This window comes from Sus scrofa, chromosome 6 (genome assembly GCF_054392235.1).
Source record: "Sus scrofa isolate SSC_HxYL_T2T_F1_AM1 chromosome 6, Sscrofa_HxYL_maternal_Yorkshire_Landrace_v2.0, whole genome shotgun sequence".
In the NCBI taxonomy this organism is placed as follows: Eukaryota; Metazoa; Chordata; class Mammalia; order Artiodactyla; family Suidae; genus Sus; species Sus scrofa.
The window spans coordinates 123,711,731-123,736,940 of record NC_139388.1 but is presented as its reverse complement, the minus strand read 5'-3'; the positions used below and the strand labels follow the sequence as shown (position 1 = coordinate 123,736,940).

Below are 25,210 nucleotides of genomic sequence, written 5' to 3'. Positions count from 1 at the left end.
TGTGATGATTGACTCCTGTGGTTCCCGTGATCCTCTGGGGTCCTGAGGAAGCCCAGGGTGGCCAAGTGGAACCTGCAGGGTGTGGGTTTGTGCAGGGGCAAGCCCGTCTCCACTTGGAGAGGAACACTGAGGACTACCCCCTGCACAAGCCAATCCCTGGGCCTCAACACTCTCTCCTCTCACCCAGTTCTCAGGTGAGGATGGTGGTTCACCTGCAGCTGTCTTTCCATTACGGGTACCGATGCTTCAGCGCTGAGACCTAGTTGGTTAGTTGAGTTGGTTTAGCCAAGGGTAGGGGAGGAGAGGGAAGAAAAGGAAGGATAAAGTGAAGGAGAAAAAAAAGGTCAGGAAGAAAGTGGGGGGAGTAGAAGCCACAAGACCAAAGCATGGAAACATCAGATCCCTCAAAATCAGGCTGGGGGGGTGGGGACATGGGCAGCACTTATACACAGTGATAAGGGGTGACACCTTGGATGACAAGACATATATGTTCTCAACATTCAGAGTCACCACACTCCCAATACTCTCATGGGCCAAACAGCACAGGAAGGTATTTATGGAGAAAAAGTCTCCGAGAGCCTTGACTCATTTTGGATCGTTTGTGAAGGTTTTTTTCAGCCCCGTGTGTTTTTGAGAAAGCAACACAATAGTCAGGCTGACATCATCTGGTGTTAATGAGAACGCTCTAAACATTTCCACTCTGAGTCAAGCCAAAGCATTATTTTACAGTATCATTTAATCACTTCTTCCAGCATTCACCTAATCAGTACAAATGTCAAGCAAATGTTCAAAATGAAAGAAACCAATGTATTAAGAAGTGAATTAATTTATGGTAATGACAATAATAACAACAACCCCACCCCCACCCCAGTCAGGCTAAGTACACAAGGTTCTGGATTTCTTCCAGGGGCTTCCACAGGGCAGAGGAATGTTTTTGCTGTTCACTTACACAGCTGAGCTGGCCAGCTGCCATGACAGGCAGCTTTGTTTATTTGGTTTTCACTTTTTCAGCATGAAATACAGTCCTGTCTTGATTCTCCTGTCTCTGGGGCTCTCTGAATATTTCTAACTAGAATCCTTTCTGTTCATTTGCAAAAAGACTGCCCCACCACCATGACCCAGGACTGGTGATGTGGAAAAGCACTGCTTGGGGGTGGGGGGAGGGTCTGTGTGGGCCGCAGCTCTGCTTGGTCAGGTCGTAAATCAACAGTTTCTGAGTTCAAAATTTCCTGCATAACAAGTTTTATTTGGGGACAGCACTGATTGTGTTTTTGGGCTCACTGTGATTTGCTTGTAAACCCACTGGACTGTTTCACTTGGGGAATTCACACACAGTCAGCCTCACCATCACAACCACGTTCTGTGGTTCGTGAGCATCTTGGCCTTTGTGTGCCATCAAGATGTCAGCGACTTCTCCCTAATGGAGGACGCCAGTCAGACTTCAGGTTTGCACCTACACAGGGGCTCCTTACGCTGCTCAGGCCCAGAATGACATTGTGGGGGATGGGGAAGACAGATCAAAATCAATACACCTAATAAATAAAAAAGCCCATTATATAACTATATTAGAAAGTGACCTGCAATGGAAAAGATAAAAGCGAAGCAAAAATAAAAGGTGTTTGATATTTTGGGGTGTGAGGAGGGAGTTTATAGGTTAGGATAGAATTGCCAGAGTTTCCTTAAAAATTAAATATGGAGAGTTCCCTCGTGGCCTAGTGGTTAAGGATCTTGTGTTGTCACTGCTATAGTGAGGGTCACAGCTGTGGTGAGGGCTTGATTCCTGGCCCGGGGAACTTCTGCATGCTGCAGGTATGGCCAAAAAAAAATTAAACATGCAATTAATATGCGACATAGCAATTGTACTCTCAGGCATTTCTCCTAAAGAAATGAAAACCTGTGTCTACACAAAAACCTATACGTGAATTGGCATGGTAGCTCTACTTGTAATAGTCCCAAAGTTGAAAAAACCCAGCTGTCTGGGTGAATGATCAACCAAACTGGCACCATGGCATACCACTTAGCAATGAATAGGTATGAACTACTGATATGCCCAACCACCTGGAAGGATCTCCAGAGAATTATTCCCAGTGAAAAAGTCAATCCCCAAAAGCTACATACTATATGATTCCATTTAAAGAACATTTGAAATGACAGCGTTAGAGAAATGGAGCACAGATAAGTGGTGGCTGAGGACCTGGAGGGGATGGGGCCAGAGGGGAGTGTGTGTGGCTTCAAAAGGGACAGCATGAGGATCCTCACGGGGGTGGAAATGTTCCATATCTTGACTGTATCAATGGCAGCGTCCGGGTTGTGCTCCTATGCTGTAGGTTTGCAAGATGCCATCATTGTAGGTAAACAAGGTAGAGGGCACAGGAGATCTTTCTGTATTAGTCCTTGTAACTACACAGGAACCTACAATTGTCTCACAATAAAAAGTTTAATTTTAAAAACAGGGTGGCCCAGTTGGGCCCACTGAGAAGGGACATGTGAACTAAGACTTGAAAGACTTAAGAGATGCATTTGTCTGAGTGGATATTGCCTCTGGCAGAGGCCCTACTGTGGAAGAGCATGTGACATGCCCAAGGGACACCAAGGGACAGGGTGAGTGGGGAGGAGGGTACCAGAGGTGGGTCAGGCAGGGAGCTGGGGTCTCCTGGGCCCCTGAGGTCCCGGGCTTTCATATTGGTGGTTGGGAGAGATACAAGTAGCTCTGAGCAGCAGAGTGATACAGGCCTACTGCCTTTTAACCAACCCCTCTGGCTGCCAAGTGGAGAACAGACTGTAGGGGCCAGGGCAGAAGCAGGAGGACAATGAGGAGGCCGTTACAGGTACCCAGGATGACCCCTAAGCGTCCCCGTGCCGGCAGGCCCTATCTGTGACTCTCCTGGGTGTGTGTACTTAGATCTTTGGTAACATGTGCAGGAGCTCCTTGGTCCCCAAAACCCCATCTTGGGACCCACAGAGAGTGCATCACACAGCTGGGGATGAGGGTCATGAAGGTAAAGATGAGAAGCTGCCTGAGAACAGGAACCTCAGGCTGCAGCTTATCTGTGAAGCCTCAGGGCCTGTGGGAGACAGGTCTGGGAGCCAAGTAAAAAGAGCAAAGCACCTGCTGGTGCCCAGGCGTCTGCATGTATGTCACCAACCCTTCCAAGTAGGAATGCACTCCACAGGGGGTTTTGAGCACCTGCTATGTGCTGGGGACCAGTGCCCAGTACCAAGGGTACAGTAGGGGATAAAGCTGGCATAGCTCTTCTACTCATCATGGCAAAAGAACCAAGTGAGCAAATATAATAGTGACAAGTTGGAGTTCCCTGGTAGCCTAGTGGGTTAAGGATCCAGCATTGTCACTGCTGTGGTGTGAGTTCCATCTGTGACCTGGGAACTTCCACCTGGAGCCGAAGGAAAAAAATAGTAATAAATCATAATGAAGCTGATGAAGCAAGCAAAGAATGGAGGTGGGTGTGTACGGGGAGGGGACAGTAGTGCCACCTTGGGTAAGAAGGTGACACTTAGGTTGAGACACAGTGGGGATTAGGAGCCAAGTTAGAGTCCCCAGTAGAGGGAGCAGCCTATGTGAGGTGGGACAAGGTCCAGAGATGCGGTCATGAGCTGCTATCACACCATGTGGCTCAGGCCCCGCTTGGTCTCTCTCAAGGACAGAACTCTGTATCCAAGACACCAGCCTCACACTCTTGCCATTTCTTTTACTCCCAGAGTCACATAGTCAGGCCTGGCTTCAACAGTACCCAAGAAACAGCTGTGATTTCACAGAGAACATGAACGATACTTTCCTCTGTAACATACCAGATGCTGTTAAGTAAGAGAAATTATGGGAACTATAAAAAGGCTGTCTTTTTAAAATGCAAGTCTATAAAATGAGCCTGCTGCCTCCCAAAGCCGCTGACCCACACATGGCAGGACCATGTGGCCCAGAAGAGAACCTGGCAGCAGCAGGGTGGTGTCCCAGGCTGGGAACAGCCATGGGAACTGTGAAGAAGCAAATCTGACAAAGCACATACACCACCTTTTTTTTTTTTTTTTTTTTTTTTTTGTCTTTCAGGGCCGCCCCTGCAGCATATGGAGGTTCCCAGGCTAGGGGTCGAATCGGAGCTATAGCTGCCGGGCTACACCACAGCCACAGCAACGCCAGATCCGAGCCGTGCCTGCGACCTACGCCACAGCTCATGGCAATGCAGGGTCCTTAACCCACCGAGCAAAGTCAGGGATCAAACCTATGTCCTCAAGGACACTAATCAGGTCTGCTACCCTTGAGCCACAAGGGGAACTCCCCACATATACCACATTTATCAGTTTCCTAGGCTACTGAAACAAAGTATCACAAACTAAGGGGCTTGAAACAACAGACCTTCTCTCACAGTTCTGGAGGAGAGAGGTCTGGAATCAAGTTATCAGCAGGGTCCTGCGGTCTCCGAGGTCTCTAGGGAGACCCTTCCCTGCTTCTCCCAGACCCTCGCAGCCCTAAATGCTCATGGTAGCCTCACTCAGAGATCTGCCTCCATCTTCACATGGCTGTGTTCCCTCTGTGTCTGTGAATCCCTGTGTCTTCACAGGGCGTTCTGTGCTCTCTCTTCACAAAGTCTTCCAGTCGTATTGGATGGGTCCTCACCCTAATGGCCTCATCCTAACTAATTATGTCCACAATGACCCTGTTTCCAAATAACGTCATATTTTGAGGTACTCGGGGTTAGGACTTCAACATATCTTTTGGGGGCACATATTCGACACACAATGTGACGCCAAGAAAGGAAGAGTGTTTAGGAAGGGAGGACTGAGATGCCTTCTGAGCTCACGTCCACACCCTGAATCAGCTGGCTCTGAATCACTCCCACTGAGACCTTTAAAAACAGGATTTACTCTGAGTGCCTCTGTTGCATGATCTCAAGTAAAAGGAATATTTACACTCCTAGGGCTGAGGCATTTTCTCAGTGGTGCAGTCACGGTCACACAGGCCTAAATGACCGAGCTTCTCCCTGCCCCTCGCCCCATGGCCATCATGCATTCCAGTCGGGAAGTCAGTGGCGTAGGTAAGTCCAGGCCAGGTCATGGGAGACTCGGGTCATGGACAAGCTCAGGTAGGCAGTAGGGAGCCATCTAGTCTAGAGCAGGGAAGAGATGTGAAAAAACAGAGAGTCTCCCAGGACTGGGCAGGGCAGGATAAAGGGCACAAGCTAGAAGTCATCTGGAACTGAAGCAGAGGGAAAGATGAAGTCTAGGGAGTCATCCATGTGAGGGTGCAGATTATCTGGTGCTTTAAGCCTAGGGAGACAAAGATGAACCTTGGAGCTCCTCTTTAGGAGAAAGTGAGACTTAAGGAAAGATGAGTTGTTCAGTGATGAAAACATGAGCTTGCAGGAAAAACAAGGAAGCAGGGCAGATCAATGGCTCAGGCTTCAGCAGAGACAAGTTTGTAGTGGTTCCAATGGGAAAGCCTTCCTTTCCAGATGTCCCCTCATCCTTCTCAGGGATGCCCTTCTGCCCTCCTTTTAGGTACTAGAATGTCTCAGTCTCCCCTGGGAACCAAGTGGCCTCTGAGACCAGGGCTGGATGTCCTCCAGATCCTGCAGCCCTTCTTCTCATGTCCCCACCCAGAGCCATGGGCAAGAAGGATAGGCTGAAAGAAGGAGAGCTGGAAAGGACCCAGTGAAGGTGGTCTAGCTAAGCACCTGAAATGGCCATGGTCCTGGTAGATTTCTACGTTCTCCTGATACCACAGACAACACATCTGAATCCATTTAAAAGAGGATGGAAAATACATAAATTGTGACCCCCATTTTCCCTCAAGCCCTTAAGGACACCAGGAAAATAGTCATAGTATGCTTCAATAACAACCAAGTCAGGAATAAATTTGGAATTCTTCAATTTAAATCCCCATTCATTCATATACTCATTGCTAAATTAAAAGTTTGAAATAATTTCCTGCTGTAAAAATATGAAACTCTAGCACTTCAGATAGATTTTTCAAATCCAAGACTGGAAATTGCAGGAGTTATTTCAAAATGTCTTTTGAAAAGCTTTTCTGTTCTTGATCATAAAATGTCAAAGTCACATCATTATGAACTGCAATTTTTCTACACTTGATCTTAGCCAGAAGACTGAGAAATGATTGAGTTTTTCTAAATTTAGCTTTACTTATTAGTACTTGTTCACTGCTAAAATGATACATACACTTAAAAATAATAAAATACATTTCTTTAAAAATATATTGTATGTAGCTGGACTTCCAGTTATGAAGGAGTAAAGAGATCAACAAATCTTCCCCATTAACGTCAACTAAAAAACTGGACATAATTGTAAAAAAAAAAAAAATCATTTCAGGGCTCTGGAAATTGACCACAAGCGAACAACAAATTGAGGAATGTGAAAAACTGTGTATGAAGTTCCCCTGTGGTGCAGCAGGTTAAAGATCTGGCATTGCTGCCACAGGTGTGGCACAAGCTGCAACTATGGCGCAGGTTCAATCCTGGCCTGGGAACTTCCACATGCAACAGATGTAGCCAAAAAAACACAAAAAAAATAAACTATGTGGATTCAGACAAAATCAGTGTGCTATGTGGTCATCTTGCCTGGGACTAGCTCCTTCCTCCAGCCCAGCAGACCATCCCAACCAGTCAGCCTGGTTGTTCTACCTGGATAGGATGTTTCTTCACTTCATTTGGAGTGAAGAGTGGAGACCCACAGCCAGCAACAAATGAGAGAATTCTGCAGATCTCCTAGCCTGTAGCTCCAAAGCTGGTTGGGACAAGCAGTATAAGACTGGCCAGAAATTGAATAAGAGACATTCTGAAAATGAGACAGCCACTGAGATCTTGATAAGCACTTGACATAAACCTCACTGTTTGGGAGCCTGCACTCAGACACAGTGGAGACCCAAGAGGGCCTGGTGTTAAAGTAAAAACTAGGGCAGGGTTGAAAATTGCCAAATTTGAAAACATCACCCAATTCAAACACAGATTCACCAGCAGAGAGTGATATTTAGGCATCACTTCTGACCAATCATTGAGTGACTATTAAGCTACACAAACACAGAGGCGATCTAAAAGAATCCAGGCCCCCACAGGAAAAAATACAAATAAGAATTGAAAAAAACTCAGCAGATTCCACATGTCAGGAAAGCATTTGATGTTGGTGTCTCTTTGTATGGCTGACTTCACTTAGCATGATAATTTCTAGGTCCATCCATGTTGCTAAAAATGCCGGTATTTCATTCCTTTTAACGACTGAGTAATATTCCATTACGTATTTGTACCACATCTTCTTACAGACTGAACTTCTTTGCAGAACAGATGCTGACCCACAGACACTGAAAAACTTATGGTCTCTGGAGGAGACAGTTTGGGGAGTGGGTGGATGTGCTTGGGTAATGGGATGGAAAGCCTGTGAAACTGGATTGTTATGATCATTATACAACTACAGATGTGATAAATTCATTTGAGTAATAAAAAAAAGAATGCTACTACCATATTAAAAAAAAAAGAATATAAGAAAAGGAATGTATATATATGAATGGGTCACTTCACTGTACAGCAGAAATTGGCACATTATAAATCAACAATAATTTAAAAATAAATTTTAAAAATATTACAAAAAAAGAAAAAAACTCAGCAGAATCATCAGTAGATGCACACTGCAGGGTGACAGATTTTAAAGATCAAGTCCAAGCAAGTTATAAACAAACAAAATTCAGTAACAGCTAAGAATCTCAAAAGATAAAACAATATAGATTTGTTATATTATCTATAATAGCCAGTATTTAACAAAAATTTGCCAGTCATGCAAAATAACAAGTGAACCCACACTTGAGGGGGAATAGTCAATGGAAATTGCCTTTGAGTGTCCCAGATGTTGGATTTAACAAAGACTTCAAAGCTATTTTAAGTATTTCAAAAAACTAAAAGAAACCATGTTTAAAGAATTTTAGGAAAATATTATTAAAATGATTCAACAAGTGGGAATATCAATAAAAAAAATTTAAAGGGCCAAATGGAAATTCTGAGTTGAAAAATACAATAACAAAATGAAAACTTTATTATATGGGATCAGCGGTAGATTTGAAATATCAGAAGAAATTGGTAAACTGAAGATATTGCCCAAGCTGAAAAACAAAGAGAAAAACAAATAGAAAAGAGATTGAAGTAAAAGGAACAATCTCAGAGACCTGCAGAACAACAGTAAGCATACCAACTGCAAAATGGGAGCCACAGAATAAGAAGAGAAAGAAAAAGAGCACCAAAAAAATTGAAGAAATAGTGGCTGAAAACTTCTGACATTTGATCCCCAAATACCAATGAACCCCACAAGTAGGAAAAACACAAAGAGATCTTTACTTAGTCATATCAAACTCTTCAAAGCAAAAAACAAAGAGGAAATCTTGAAAGAGGCAAGAGGAAAACTCACCTTACATAGGGGAACAAGAATACAAATAATAGCTAAATATCCTCAAAAACAATGGAAGCCAGAAAGCAATGGAATGACATATTCAAAATGCTGAAAGAAACAACTGTCAGCCAAGAATTCTATATATCCAGTAAAACTACTCTTCAAAAGTGAAAGTGAAATAAAGATAATTCTCAGATAGACAAAAACTGAGATAATGTGATGCTAACCAACATGGCTTATACAAATTACTAAAAGAAGTCCTTCAGGAGGAAAAAAAATTACTTCAATTGGTAACTTGAATCTATAAGAAGAAATGAAGACTAGAAATGATAAAAATGTAGGTAATTATAAAAACTTAATATGCATTTTTTTCCTTTTCTTCTGTTATTTCAATGGCATAAGATTATACAAAGCAAGTATATTTTAGAGTTTATAACATATATAGTTGTAGTAATATACATGACACGGCACAGAACAAGAATACAAATAAGAAGAAATGGGGTAGGAAGAAAATGAAACCATACTGAAACAAGGTTGCTATATTTTATGAGATTAAGTTAATATTAACCTGAGGCCATTTGTGATATGTTAAAATGCATATCAAGATTCCTTGAGAAAGTACTAAGACAATAATCCAAAAGTATACTTAAGAAATCAAGCAAGGAATTAAAATACTATACAAAATTATTTGTTTATCACAAAAGAAAGGAGTAAGAAGGAATAAAAAAGACATGAGGCATATAGAAAACAAAAATAGCAAAATAACACATATACATCAAACCCTATTAATAATTACATTAATAACAGATATTCAGTCAAAAATCAGATAGACTGAATAACAAACCAATTCCAACCATATGTTGTGTACAAGACACACTTTCCTTTTTTTTATTACAGTATAGTTGATTTACAACATTGTGCCAATTTCTGCTATACAGAAAGTGACTCAGTCATACATTTATACATTATTTTTTTATATTCTTTTCCATCATGGTCTGTCCCAGAAGAATGGACATAGTTCCCTGTGCTGTCTTTCCAGTCTAAATGTAATAGTTTGTATCTACTAACCCCAAACTCCTAGGCCATCCCAGAAGAATGGACATAGTTCCCTGTGCTGTCTTTCCAGTCTAAATGTAATAGTTTGTATCTACTAACCTCAAACTCCTAGGCCATCCCACTCCTTCTCCCCTCTACCTTGGCAACCACAAGTCTGTTCTCTATGTCTGTGAATCTGCTTCTATTCTGTAGATAGGTTCATTTGTGCCACATTTTAGATTCCACATATAAGTGATATGATATGGTATTTGTTGTTTTCTTTCTGATTTACCTCACTTAGTATAAAAATCTCTAGTTGCATTTGTGTTGCTGTGAATGCTATCACTTCATTCTTTTTTATGGCTATATTCCATTACATATATGTACCACATCTTCTGTATCCATTCATCTGTCGATAGACATTTAGGTTGTTTCCATGTCTTGGCTGTTGTGAATAGTGCTGCTATGAACATAGAGAGTGTATGTATCTTTTCAAATTATAGTTTTGTCCAGATATATGCCCAGGAATGGAACTGCTGAATCAAATGGTAGTTCTATATTTAGTTTTCTGAGGTATCTCCATGCTGTTTTCCATAGGGGTTGCACCAATTTATATTTCCACCAACAGTACAGGAGGATTTACTTTTCTCCATACCCTCTCCAGCATTTGTTATTTGTTGACTTGTAAATGATGGCCATTCTGACTGGTGTAAGGTAGTACCTCACTGTAGTTTTGATTTGCATTTATCTAATAATTAGTGATGTTGAGCATCTTTCCATGTGCCTACTGGCCATCTCTATGTTCAAGATACACTTTCAATTCAAAGATACAAATAGATTGAAAGCAAAAAGATATCTGTTCTCACCTATTCAGCATAATACTCAAGGTTCTAGCCAGTACAATGAAATAAGAAAGATCAACCCAATGTATTATGTATTATGAGCAAATTGGAAAAGAAAAGGTAGAACTTTTTATTCATGGACAGCATAGACTAGCATGTAGAAAATCTCAGGATAAAAGATCAATATACAATATATCAATTTTTCCTAATAATACTTGTGATAGAAATCCAAAAATGAAATTAAGAAAATTCCATTCACGGACTTCCCATCATGGCACAGCAGAAACAAATCTGACTGCTGGTTGCAGGTTCGATCCCTGTCCTTGCTCAATGGGTAAAGGATCCGGTGTTGCCATAAGCTGTGGTGTAGGTCACAGACACGGCTCAGATCTGGTATTGCTGTGGCTGTGGTGTAGGCCAGTAGCTGCAGCTCTGATTAGACCCTTAGCTTGGGAACCTCAATATGCTGCAGGTGCAGCCCTAAAAAGACAAAAGACAAAAAAAAAAAAAAAGAAAGAAAGAAAAAAGACAAAAAGAAAATTCCATTCACAATAGCATCCAGGTGGCAATGGCTTGAGCTATCTAGACTGTCATTAGTGAGAGGATGCATCTTAGCTGGATAAGACTGAACATTCCTACTCTCCTGCCATGTCCCATCGCCCTGACATGTCTCCTAGAGAAGAAAGGACAGAGCATTTACTATGACTGGAGCTCCATTACTTGGGCTTTTAAAAATTAGTGCAAAACCACAGTAGCTGAAGAGGAGAAAGAAATGTGGTTTACTGAGCTTTGTTGAAAAGAAGGAATTTCTCTCATGGGACAGCTTGCTTGGAAACAGAGACAGCTAAAGTTTAGGCATGTGATTCTTATTACCAGCGACATCCTTTCAGACAGGAGGCAAATATAATTGGATCCATTTCTACTTTAATTATAATTCTTTGGCTTTAAAGAAATCACCAGTGGAAATCTGCAAGCCACCACAAATGCCGCCATTTCAAATTCCCTGGATTCTAATGTGGCCTGGACTGCCTTCTGCAGGGCTGAGGCCATCGGCCGCAATAGATGTTTGTTGTTGTTACAGACCTAAAGTTTTCCCCAAACAAAAGATGAACTGATCCCTTCTCTCTCTCCTCCCCTCTCTCTCTCTCCCTTGTTCTATTTGTCCTTTTGAAATAGAGAGGCATCTTTCAGATTTTGCCAACCGTTCCCCTTATGAAAAACAGGAGACAGAAGGAAGCCTTTGGTGCTGAATGACAGCAGAGGCAAGTGCACAGGGCTTCCTTTGGTTCCTCCTGGCCGCAAGAGGAGCTCTCCAACCTACTCAGAGTCCCAAGCTCCGGAGTAGCCATAAGTCCTGAGAAGGGCTTGAAACTGGAGAATAGGACCCTTGTAACATCAAACAGCACAACCAACACTGTGAAACTCCTGGAGTGAAAGCTCAGTTAAGCTGTTTCCCACTCACTTTCTTTCCATGAGCCTCTGTCTCAAAGATGTTCTTGGCAGACTTGGAAGGGAACCCTGAAGATAAGTACTGAGAGCAATGCAGAGGTGCCCATGCAGCCTGGAGAGGGACCCTCTTCCCTCGTCCCTGAGAGAGGAGCCTGCATGTGTCCGGGGTCCCTGTGCCTGTCTTCTGACACTGGTCCCAAGGAGGGTTGGCTCATTGAATGTGGCCTGCATGCAACAAAGGCAGGACTAGCAAATATTCTGGAAGCTGAGAAAATAGATATAATGAATACAACCCACAACTATAGTTGTAGTCATAGCTTTGTTTTACACTAAAATTCAGATACAACAGTTATGAGTCTGCTTCAACGTTTTGCTTCCTCTAATTTGCTCTTCACTCAGTAGTCTTACTCAAATTCACAATAATAGAATTCAACAAGCCTTAAAAAGTCACTTTAGTGTGGAAGTAGAAAAGTATTTGTTTCTTTGGCTGGTTGGTTCCTTTATGCACGTACATAAATAAAAGCATACAGTGTGTGAGCACACGTGAACAAACACACACACACCAAGAAATACAAAGTATTGCTAGCTTAATAAAACTAAATATGATAGTTGTACCACATTAATAATACAATTTTTTTTTTCTTTTTAGTGCCACATCTGCAGTTCCCAGGCTAGGGGCCGAATTAGAGCTGCAGCTGCGGGCCTATGCCACAGCCACAGTTACACCAGATCAGAGAGGCATCTGCAGCCTATGCTGTAGCTTGCGGCATATCCTTAACCCACTGAGCAAGGACAAGGATCAAACCTGGATCCTCATTGTACTAGTTGGGTTCTTAACCCACTGAGCCACAACAGGAACTCCTAATAATACAATTTTAGAACACAGAAAGTATGAGTGAGAAACACCAAAGTGATAGTATTTGGAAACGTTTTCCAAATTAACTTCACAGTCCAGCAGTTTTACAAACGAACAATAAGCAGAAAACAGAAATGTGGATCACTGTGTGAGTGTGCACTTTACAACAATTTCTGGCAACTGGCTACCTAAAGCAAGGAAGCTTTGCAGGTAAACCCTGCTTTACAAAAATGTAGTTCATGGCTAGAAATGATGCCCAAGAGACAAGTGTGAGCTAAACAATGAGTGCTTTTGTTCTTATTTTGTTTTTCAGCTTTTCCCTCTTCCGTGCAACCCCTAATAAATCTAACAAGTCTGACATTTCCTAATGTTTCAAACAAGGAGATAAAATGAAATCATAAATCACCTCATTCGACAATTTCTTTCTTGGGTTTGTGTTCTTGTTCAAACCAGTATGATTCACATCCGAGTCAACAAGGCCTCTTCGTGAGCCGACTCTCAGAGGGAGCCTCTGGGCCCCTGGGCCTTCCTGACAGAGGCACACCAGCAGCAGGTTGTATGCCCCTCATGGATGGGCCAAAAGCCAATCATCATCATTGGTTTACATTCCCATAACTTTAAAGTTCCACAGCGACTTTTCCTATCACAACTAAACCCCTGTTTAAAGAGGAAAAAGGAAGGACCTTACAATGACCCTTCTTCTTCAAACACACATAGCCATGGCTGGCAAACCATGAAAAGAGGTTTCCCAGTTTTCCCGGCATCTTTTGTATCTCTTTTCCTTATGACAGGGATACGGGAAGCCTTTTCCCCGAAGCTTCTTAAGCAGAACTTGAATTCCTTCTCTCATGGTTTTCCACTGCTGTTATTTGCTTCTCATGGCTGCTTTCCCCAATCATATACCTAACTGAGGAGGGAGCTTATGGCAGGCCAGACAATGGTCTCCTAAAGACACTGACATCCCAAGTCCTAGGAGCTGTGACTATGTTAGGTTACATGGAAAAGCAGAATTAGGCTTGCAGATGAAAATATAATCTGAGCAGCTTACAGCAACACCATATCCTTAACCCACTGAGGAAGGCCAGGGATTGAACCTGCAGCCTCACAGAGATAACGTCAGGTCCTTAACCTACTGAATCACAGTGGGAACTTCTGTTTCACATTTTAGTATCTATAAGGTAGGGAGGCATTTTACAATCTATGGTGCACATATATGTTCTTGTTCCTTGGGATCAGCATCTGGAAACATAGTAATGCCCAAGATCACACAGATCAGGGTCACCTTCCCACAGGATTTACTGTCACTTCGATTTGTTGACTGCTCTTTGACACGTGTGTAAGACTCTGTGGTAGCCTTGCATTGCTGCTGTAACAAATTATCACAAACTTCATAGCATAAAACAACATAAATATATTATCTTATGATCCTGGAGGTCAGAATTCTGAAATCTACGTCTTCCTGGGCTCAAATCAGCAGGCTGTATTCTTTTTTGGAGGTGCCGGGGAAGACCCCATTTTCTGCTCAATTGGGTTGTTGGCAGAATTCTGTTCCTTGCAGCTGTACACCTGAGGTCCCCGTTTGCTTGCTGGCCATAAACTGAGGATTGCTGCACCTCCTAAAGGCCACCACCTCCCCCCCCATGGGGAGCCCCCTTCTTCTATCTTCAAAGTTAGCAATGAATTCTTCTCACACACTGAATCCCTTCTTTTTCTTCCTTCTCATCTCTCTAATCCAGCTGACAGGATCTCTGTTTTTAAAGACTTGTGCGATTAGACTGGTCCTACCCAGATAAACCAAAATAACCTCACCATCACAAGGCCCCACTTTAATCACACCTGCACAGACCCTAGGGATTAAGACATGAACATCTTTGGTTGGGGGGAGGCATGATTCTGCCTACCACAACCTCTCCTACACAATATCTTGCCTATTAAGACAACCAATCCAATATCTTAACCAGCAGAGAGCTTCCCCACAGATGGGAAAATGTAACCAAAATATATGTGTGCTCCATCTTTTGAATAAACTTTGGCCAGGAGGACACATAATAGGTGTACTGGGAATGGCAAGGGGTGGTAAATTTCCTGGGTGACCTCATAAGGAATGGAAATCTACAGGTCCTATTGTACCTATCTGAGCCTGGTAAGAATAAGAATGAGCAAAATTCATCAAGTTTACTTCAAAGAGGGAAACCTTGACTGAGTCATATCTTCTCATCTGAAGAATGATCTTATACACATACACACACACGAACACTATCCAGCATGGTGTTCTTCCATCACTTCTTTCTCAGACTCCTGCCAGCATCATTGTGTTCCATAGACAGTACAAGCACATTCTCTCACTCCTGAGACCCAGCTGTACCAAGTCAAACATGCCTCTGAGCAGACCTGAGTAGAAGGCTTAGAGAGAGACACAAGGGCAGGCAGTCTGTTCCAACAAAACAGAACCCAGATGTCTGGGAACCCAAATGTACCTAGAACCCAGAGAAGGCATAGCTCCATCGGCCTTGCTACTGGGAATTTAATACTTCATAATAAGTTCTCTGAGAGCAAACTGATAAAGAAGTTGGAGTTTCCATGATTCTGTGTTTGGCTGTTTCCCTCAGCTGCAGAATCTATTGTGCAGGTTGGTCAGTGGATGGCACCACAGATCTTGTGGTGGGAATTACAGCCCCACCTGCAGGTCGGGTTTAATTACATGGAATCATCACCCTTCTCTTGAGAGGGATCTGGCATCCTTGCTTCATTAAGGATATTTAGAAAAGAGAAAAAGATGCATTCCATGTGTGACAAAGAACCTAAGGACAGCCCAGAACTAGACAGACATCAAACTTGAACAGCAACCATCAATATGAGGGGATCATGGAACAGTGGTTTTCAAAGTGCTGCAGAAAAAGAGCTTTGAACTAGAACTTTATAACCAGCTATATTACTATTTAAATGTGAGAAAAAATAAAGATATACTTAGGCACACAAAGTCTATAGAGTTTTACTAAACAAACAAACAAAAAAAACAACCTTTCTTGAGAACAATCTTGGAGGAAAAATAAAAATAAATAAATAAATAAATATAGAGATAACTTTGGAATAAGGGATATAAGCTGAGTGTATAATTTGGCGGAGTTAACTGTTGTGTAAATATAAAATTTAGTAAAGCATAAACAGGTAAGAGCTTCCACTTCTCCTTTAAGTGTCTTCCCTTAAGTATGAATGAGAAACCAGAAATCACCTAACAACAGAAGAAATCCTTTAACATGAAATCTGGAAATCAAATAAGCAGATTAAAAAAATAAAATTTGGAAACAAAGACAATGCAGAGAGCAGTAGTATATGCTTCAGAAAAAGAAAACGGAGAAAATTGAGGGAAGAGAACTATTAAGATATAATTCAAGAATGCACAATATATTTATAAGGACTATTTAAAGTCTCAAACTAAGAAGATAAAGGAAACATTTGCTTCTACTCAAGAGGGAGTAACAGGGATTACAGGCTACACTCCTGTCCCAAACAAACAAACCAAGACACAATGTACAAAACAAGTTTAAAGACTTCAATTGGACATCAGGCAACAAGGAACATTAACCTTTAAGACAAGAAACAAATGAAGAGTTCCCGTCATGGCTCAGTGGTTAACGAATCTGACTAGGAACCATGAGGTTGCGGGTTCGATCCCTGCCCTTGCTCATGGGTTGACGATCCGGCGTTGCTATGATCTGTGGTATAGGTCACAGACGCAGCTCGGATTCCGCGTTGCTGTGGCTCTGGCGTAGGCTGGCAGCTACAGCTCTGATTAGACCCCTAGCCTGGAAACCTCTATATGCCACGGGAGCGGCCCAGAAATGGCAAAAAGACAAAAAACAAAACAAAACAAATGAGGTGAGCTCTGTGGTTGTCCAGCTTACTGCCTAGAGAGTGAGGCAGTGCAGGGAGGGGAACTCCAGGCAGAGTCCAGCAGTCTCCCTGAGTCAGGCGGCTGAGAGTCACAGGGAAATCAAAGTGGCTGAAGTGCTCAGGACAGAGAGAGAATCCCAGAGATCTGCAGAGGGTCACTCTTGGGTATTCAGTAGAGAAATGACAGGCAGAGGAGTCAAAGAAAACTACCTAAATCTAAGTGTACCAACCCATCTGAACGGATTAGAGAACAGTGCCTGGCACTAGAGCCAAGCTGGGAACAGTGCCTATTCCCACAAGCCAGACTGGAAAAACTCATAACTCACAGGACAGTGAGAAAGGCCTTTCCTCAGTAAAGGGAAATAATCAGCCCTAAACCAAGTACTATTCTGGACCCACAAGATCATAAAAGTAAGACTTGAAAAGATCAGACTTTTTCTAAGAAATATAACTGAACCCCAGTCAAACCTTAACCATATCCACAGAACATAAAAATATATAGCACCCAACAAGGTAAAATCCACAATTTCTGGTATCAAAGCAAAGGTCACTGGAGTTCTCTTGTGGTGCAGCAGGTTAAGGTCCTGGCTTTGTCATTGCAGTGGCTCAGGTCACTGCAGTGGTGCAGGTTTGAAACCTGGCCTGGGAACTTCCACATGCCATGGGCATCGCCAAAACAAACAAACAAACAAATAACAACAAAAAAGCCCCAAGGTCACAAAGTAATGAAAAAAGCAAGAAAATACAATTCACAGTAAAGAGAATAATCACTCAATTGAAACCAGCCCAGGACTGACAGCTATTAGAATAAGCAGACAAAGATATTAAAACAACTATTATAATTATATTCTATGTGTTCAAAAAGTTAAATAGAAGGAGTTCCCTGGTGGCCTAGTAGTTAAGGACTTGGCATTGTCACTGCTGTGGTTTGGGTTTGATCCCTGGCCTAGGAACTTCTGCATGCTGCACGTGCAACCAAAAAAAAAGTTAAATATAAATATGAGATATATTTTTAAAAGACCTAAATCAAACTTCTAGAAACAAAAACTATAATATCTGTAATGAAAAAACATGCTGGATTAGATTTACCAAAAGAAAAGAAGGAAAAAAAAACGAACCTCACTGGAACTGTGGGGCAACTTCAAACAACATAACATATATATTAATGGAGTCTTCACAGCAGTGAAGAGATTGGAAGGTCAAAAAGATATTTGACTAAGTCATGGCTGAATTTTCTCTTAATTTTTTGCAAACTATAAATCCAAAGAGCCAAGGAACTCAATGAATCCCAAGCATAAAAAACATGAAGAAAATTATATCAAGTCACAAAATAATAGGAAAGAAAAAACAGTGGTGAGAAAATTTCAAAGGTAGCTGGGGCAGGAGGTGGAGAGATATCTACAGAGAGACTCATAAGTAAGTTAGAACCACAGAATTCCTACTGAAAACAACATAAACAAGAAGACATGGAGCAATACCTTTAAAGTACTGAAAGAAGAAACTGCCAACCTTAGGTTTTATACCCAATGAGAAAATAGCTTTCCAAGAATGAAGGCAAAGTACAAATGTTTTCAGACATACCAAATCTGAAAGAATTCATCATCAGACATGCACTATAAAGAAAAAATGTTAAGGAATTTCCATTGTGGCTCAGTGGGTTACAAATCCAATTAGTATCCATGAGGATGCAAGTTCAATCACTGGCATTGATCAGTGAGTGGGTTAAGGATCTAGTGTTGCTGTGAGCTGTGGTGCAGGTCACAGACATAGCTTAGATCCCATGTTGCTGTGGCTGTGGCATAGGCTGGCAGCTGCAGCTCTGATTTGACCCTTAGCCTGGGAACTTCCTTTTGCTGCAGATGCAGTCCTAAAAAAGAAAAAAAAAATGTTAAAGGACATCCTTCAGGACATTCTTGTCAGAGGTAAATCTGGATCTACACAAAGGAATGAAGGGCACCAGAAATGCCCTTAAATTAAATGAGATTAAAATTTCTCAAAACAAAAGATAAAAAAGTTTTAAAATAGCTAGAGGGGGTTAAAATGACCCATTACATAGAGACAAAGAATGATAGCAGATTTCTCATTGGAAAAAATTCAAGATGGAAGAAAATGTAACACTGTCTTTAAAGTATTGGGGGGTGGAATCTGTCAACTTAAAATTCTTTACTCAAAAAAATACCTTTCTGAAAAGTAGAAAGAGTTCTCTTGTGGCACAGCAGGTTAAGGATCCAGCTGTTGTCCCTGCAGTGGCTTGGGTCACTGCCATGGTGTGGGTTCAATACCTGGACCGGAAACTTAAAAAAAGAAGAAGAAGGCAAAATAAATCCTTCTGCTGACAAACAAAAGCTGAAGGAATCTATCACCAGTGATCAGTATGAAAGAACTGTTTAAGGAAATCCTTCAGGCAGATGGACAATGATACCAGATGGAACACTGGGTTTATTCAAAGGAATGAACAACATCAAAAACAGTCATTGCATGGGTAAATAAAAAAACATTTTCATCCTTTAAATCACATTATAAGATAACTGACTGCTTAAGCAAAAATAGTAACCACATATAGTGAGGTTTAGAAGAAAAATACACAACAATAGCGCAAAGGCTGGAGGGAAGATTTGAAAGAATACTGTTGACTGTTTTAAGGCCTCTGTAAAACATACGAAGTAGTATAACATCACTTGATACATTAAAGATGTATACTACACATCCAATCTCTTGCGACATTTTTTTTTTCTTTTTATAGCTGCACCTGCAGCATATGGAAGTTCCCAAGGTAGGAGAGCTAGCCTACAGGGCTGCAGCTGCCAGCTTATGCCACAGCCACCACAACACCAGATCCGAGTCACTTATGCAACCTATGCCTCAGCTTACAGCAACACTGGATCCTTAACCCACTGAAAGAGGCCAGGGAACAAACCCACATCCTCATGGATATTAGTCTGATTCTTAACCTGCTGAGCCACAGGGGGAACTCCGTTTTTTTTTTTTTTTTTAATCTATTTCCTGTAAGATTCCTATGCTCTCCAACAGGTACATGAAAAGGTGCTCAGCATCACAAATGTCAGGAAAATACAAATCAGAACCATAATGAAATATCACGTCACACCTAGAATAGCTATTGTCAAGAACACAAGAGATAACAAGTGTAGAAGGTGTGGAAGTATGTCAGAGAGAGAAAGACAAATATCATATGATATCACTTATATATACAATCTTTAAAAATGATACAAATGAATTTCTTTACAAAACAGAAACAGGAGTTCCCTTCATGGCTCAGCGGTTAACAAACCCGACTAGTATTCATGAGGATGCGGGTTTGATCCCCGGCCTCACTCAGTGGGTTAAGGATCTAGCACTGCCATGAGCTGTAGTGTAGGTTGCAGACGCAGCTCAATCTGGTGTTGCTGTGGTGTAGGCTGGCAGCTGTAGCTCCAATTTGATCCTTTGCCTGGGAATTTCCATGTGCCATGGATGCAGCCCTAAAAAGCAAAAAAAAAAAAAAAAAAAAAAAAGCAGAAACAGACTCACAGACTCACAGACTTCAAAAACAAACTCACAGTAAAAGGAGAGAGTTAAAAGGGAGGGAGGAATTGGGAGCTTGAGGTTGGCATATGCACACTATTGCATATGATGACTGGTCAACAGGGGCCTGCTCTACAGTATAGGGGAATCTCTTCAGTATTCTGCTATAACCTTTATGGGAATGAATATGTGTATAGATATAATTGAATCACTTTGCTCTACAGCAGAAGTTAACAAAACATTGCAAATCAACTATACTTCAATAAAATTTATTTAAAGGTGTAAAGAAAAGGGAATCTGGTGCACTGCTACTGAAAATGCAAATTAGCACAGCCACTATGAAAAACAGCATGGCGTTTCCTCAAAAAATTAACAGTAGAACTAACCTATGATCCAGTAGTTCCACTTTGGGGCCTATATGCTAAGAAAGTGAAATAAAGATCTTGCAGAGATACCTGCTCTCCCATGTTCATTGCAGCATTATTCACAATAGCCAAGGTACAGAAACAATTTAGGTGTCCATCAATGGATGAATGGATAGTGTCACTGATGTAATTAAAATATACATAAAATAACACTATAGTTTTTAAAGATGAATGAATTGTGCAAGTATGTATATCAAACACATCAGAGTTGGGTTCTGGGTTGGAGGGCAAACACGGGCGACACTCAGAGGTGAGGAGTACACAATTCTGAAGCAAAACAGAGCTCATGTGGACTAATGAAGACAGTGTGAGTTAATAAGGCACTCTCTGCCCTTCTGAAAACAGAATGGAAAGGGAGCATGGTGATAAGAAAATAAGAAAATAATTAAAAAGTCAGTTATGTGGAAACAACTTTGAAAGAGAACTTCTTTATTTTCTCTTCCCTCTCTGCTTTACTGTCTCACTCTGGCTCCAGAGGAACAAATCAAAGAGGAAATAAGATTCATTGCAATTGGATTATTTTTAAATGGTAATTTAATAACACTTCCTCTCAAGAGAGTAAAAGTATAGTTCAGGCTGAAGCTGGCACTTATCTAAATTTCATTTCATTCATAGTAAAGTAGCAAGAGACAGCATGATTTATAGCCATACCAGGAAAATGTGAGAAAGACTGTTAGCAGCAGTATCCTATCAAGAAACAAGGCAAAGATGCCACAAAAACACCTTCAGTATTTCCCATCACCTGTAGGATGAGATCATTCACCATCTTGCTCCTACTGACCATTTTCAGTCTCAATTTCTATCCCACCCCTAGTAATGGTTTCTCAACTCCACCCAAACCAGCTGACTCATTGTTCCACCAGTAGACCTTAAGATTTCCTGACCACCTGCCCAGGAAACATCCCTTACTAACGACTCTTTAGTGGCCTGCTCAGTCCTTACTCATCTCTTGTAATCCTGTCATCTTTTCTCTTGTCCTAAGTTAATGTTTCACTTACAAATTGCTAGAGCATTTGTTTTCTACACCATCTCTTGTCAGATAGTTATTTCCTTTCGGTATTGTGAAGACAGTGTTCCACTGTTTTCCAGATTCCATCGTTTCTATTTAGAAGTCAGCTGAAATGTACAGCTTAATATCTTTCATCAATTTTTGAAAATTCTCAACTATTAATGCTTCAAATACTGCTCCTGTGCCATTCATCCTCCCCACCCCCCTTATGAGACTCCTTTCTGTAACTGCTTTGTCTCCTACCCTCCCTTATCAATACTATATTCTGGATAATGTCTTCAAATGCATAAAAAATTCATCCCACTGTGTTACTAATTTGATTATTGTATCTATAGTTCTAGAAACTTCTCTCTGTTGTTTTCTTTTTTGAAGATGCCCACTAAATGTTTACTGAATGAGGAGTTCCTGTTGTGGCGCAGTGGTTAACAAATCCGACTAGGAACCATGAGGTTGCAGGTTCGGTCCCTGCCCTTGCTCAGTGGGTTAACGATCCGGCGTTGCCATGAGCTGTGGTGTAGGTTGCAGACACGGCTCGGATCCAGCGTTGCTGTAGCTCTGGCGTAGGCCAGTGGCTACAGCTCCGATTCGACCCCTAGCCTGGAAACCTCCATATGCCGCAGGAGTGGCCCAAAGAAATAGCAAAAAGACCAAAAAAAAAAAAATGTTTACTGAATGAGCTGAACAGAGATTATCAATTAAGTTCCACAATGCCTCAGATGTAAAAATATGAACACTTACCGTGTCTTTTCCACATACATCTTTCATTGATATACTTAGTGTTTGTAACATTTACATTTGTTTTCTTTTTTTTTTTTTTTTTTCTAAACAGCTTTGGTACTTTTACGGAATAAAGTGGATTTCCCAAAATGGAACCCTGCTTTATAAAAGTACATGTACAAGGATATGATCTCTAATGGTTTAACTTGTGATTATTTCCTGGGAACAAATCAGGACCAAGGTGAGAGACCTGCACATAGAGATGAACCTGGAAGAGTAGACAACAGAGTGCTGTTTGTCTTGCTGTATCTGCAGTGTGTGGAAATGCCTACGCCAGGGATCAAACCCACCTCACAGTAGCGACAACACAGGATCCTTAATCCACTAGGCTACAGGGAGCTCCTCTCTTTGTTTTGTTTTATATTTACAGTTTATATTTCTGTCAAAATACTCAGTTTCATCTCTCAATGAACACAACAAGCATAATTTTTTTATTTTTAAGTCTGAATTTTATAACTTCATTTTCTAGATCTCCTGTGGGTCTCCAGTTTCTGCTCATTGTTATTTATATTGTTTTGTTCCCTGGTATGCATGGCAAGTATTTTTTTTTCCAGGTTAAACTTACACGACATCAAAGTAACTATTTTAAAGTGTGCGATTCAGTGGCATTTAGTACATTCACAATGTTGAGCAATCACTTCCTCTAGTTCCAAAACGTTTTCATCACCCCAACAGAAAACCCTATACTCATTAAGCAGACACTTCTCATTTCCCATCCCCCAGCCACTGACAACTACTAATTTGCTTTCTAGCTCTATCTATGATGTCATTATATTAAATGAGCTTCTTGTGGGCAGCATGCAGTTGGGTCTCACAATGCTTGCATCTTTTTCTCTGTACTGAAAATTCTCAAATAGGCTGGGACAATCATTTATTTCCCTTATCTCAGGGATCACTGTCCTTTGTTGCCTGATGTCCAGGCTCTTGATACCATTGTGTCATATGTCTTTTCCACTTTTTTCTTTTCTCTCTCTCTTTGTTGTTGTTGTCATTGTTGTTCCAAGTAGGAAGGTAAATACAGTCTCTGCTACTCCACCTTGGCTACAATCAGAATTCTGCTGCCTTTTCCAAACATAATTTATGTGCTTTAGTTTAGAGTTAAATTCATTCTATTCAATTTAAATTTTAATAGATTTTCAATTTTAATTTTTGTTTTGAGGCATGATAATCACATTTTAATCAATCTTGGCATTCACCATCCTGAAATCCTTCCCTAGCAGCTTGTTTTGTATAAAATATGTCCATTTCTTCCAAGTTAACTTTCTCTGTCTGCAACCAGCAATTGCCAGTGTCCACACCCTTTCTTCCCCTGTGCTTATGAACTGCTGAAGGTGTCCCTAGTCATCAGATACATTCTGACTTTGGCTGGCCTCTCTCCTAAAACCAGAATCATGTCTGTAGTCCCCCTGAGCTCTAGGCAAGCCTCTTAGAGCTCTCGGGCACAGAAATTGACAGTTGCTTTTAAATCCAACATAGTTAACTTCCAGGTTTTGGTAGATTTTTAAAAATAATTTCCATTCACATAAAGATTTTTCTGAGTTATTTTCTCTTCTTTCCTCATTCTTGATTTTTTTTTCCATCAGCCTATAATGCTTCTAAATGATTCACATGCTGTCCAATACCACCCCACACTGTCGTAGATGGAACTTTGTCTCAGAACCACCGGTGCTGTAACATACATGTGATCAGTTACCATCAGGATCTTGTCAGAGGCAGAACTCCCTGACTGTCCCTCCTTAGAGGCTGACAAGATATCAAGTTGGCTTTAACATCATACAACCAAGGAGTATTTTTAAAAGGGGGGGGGGACTTTTCATCATGCTCTCGCGTTGCCCATCATAAAACACCTTCCCTGAAGTTTTTTTATTTGTTGACAGGGTTTTGTTTTGTTTTTTTGTTTTTTTGGTTTTTTTTTTTTTTGTCTTTTTTAGGGCCGCACCTGAGGCATGTGGAGGTTCCCAGGCTAGGGGTGGAATCACAGCTATAGACACTGGCCTACACCACAGCCAAAGCCACGCCAGATCTGAGCCGTGTCTAAAACCTACACCACAGCTCACAGCAATGCCAGATCCTCAACCCACTGAGCGTGGCCAGGGATTGAACCTGCATCCTCGTTGATGCTAGTCAGATTCATTTCTGCTGACCCACAAGGGGAACTCCCTCCCTGCAGTTATTACCCCATCTCTCCTCGCCCTTTCTCAGCCAGAGTTCTTGAAAGAAATGCCTGCACTTGCTCTTTCCCTTTCCTCACACCTGGACTGTAAGATGCTATCTCTCTACTGCACCCCCACCTACCTGGGCCTCTCTCACTCACTCCTGCAGCCGCCCTTCAGGTCTCGCCCTGCTTGCACGGGCAGCATGTGACACCGCACAGCCACACTGTCTCTCCCGATGCTGTCTGCCAACTTCCACTCTTTCTGCTCTTCCCTTCATTCCCTCCCTGGTTTGCTGATGGTCCTGTGAGCTTTGTCCCCAACACTTCTCTCCTCTCAGGAGAACCCCCGGGCTCCTGATGGAGGGTTAAGGATGAAGAATAAAGACTCTGATCTCAGGGGAGTGTGCCAGTCCTCCCCCACAATCTGCTGGGGAGGAAAATTAAGGCAGCTGGAGGAGAATGGTGATGCTAAGGACATGCCTGCTCTGAGCAGTTGTGATGCCTAAACACTGATTTGTTAGTATCGCTTGTGGATCCAGAGCAGGGAAATGTAGAGCAGGCAATGCAAGATGTTCCCACAGACAAACTATCACAATATCTGATATTTCAACCAAGCACAGAGCACTATATCAACCTGAAACACTGAAAATGGCTTCTTTGTCTCAAAGGACTGTGATTTACATGTTGAACTCCCCTCCTTTGGGTGGAAGGGACCATTCAGATGTGTTTGCTCCAGTTTGTGTTACACACGTGCACTTGGTACACAGAAGTGACAGAGGACACTGCCCTCCTATGGCTGGTGGTTGAAACACCAGGACATATTAAGCACAATTTCGTTAAGTTGCC

General features: G+C 41.6%; 1 protein-coding gene across 1 annotated transcript in view; it reads right to left on the bottom strand.

Annotated features, from left to right (window-relative positions):
- LOC146402805 (uncharacterized) overlaps positions 1-25,210 on the bottom strand; it is a 104,048-nt gene that overhangs the window by 55,520 nt on the left and 23,318 nt on the right. The window contains exon 4 of the mRNA XM_084965713.1: positions 18,656-18,770. Coding sequence (XP_084821839.1) covers positions 18,656-18,770 — 115 coding nt within the window. The remainder of the gene's footprint in view (positions 1-18,655; positions 18,771-25,210) is intronic.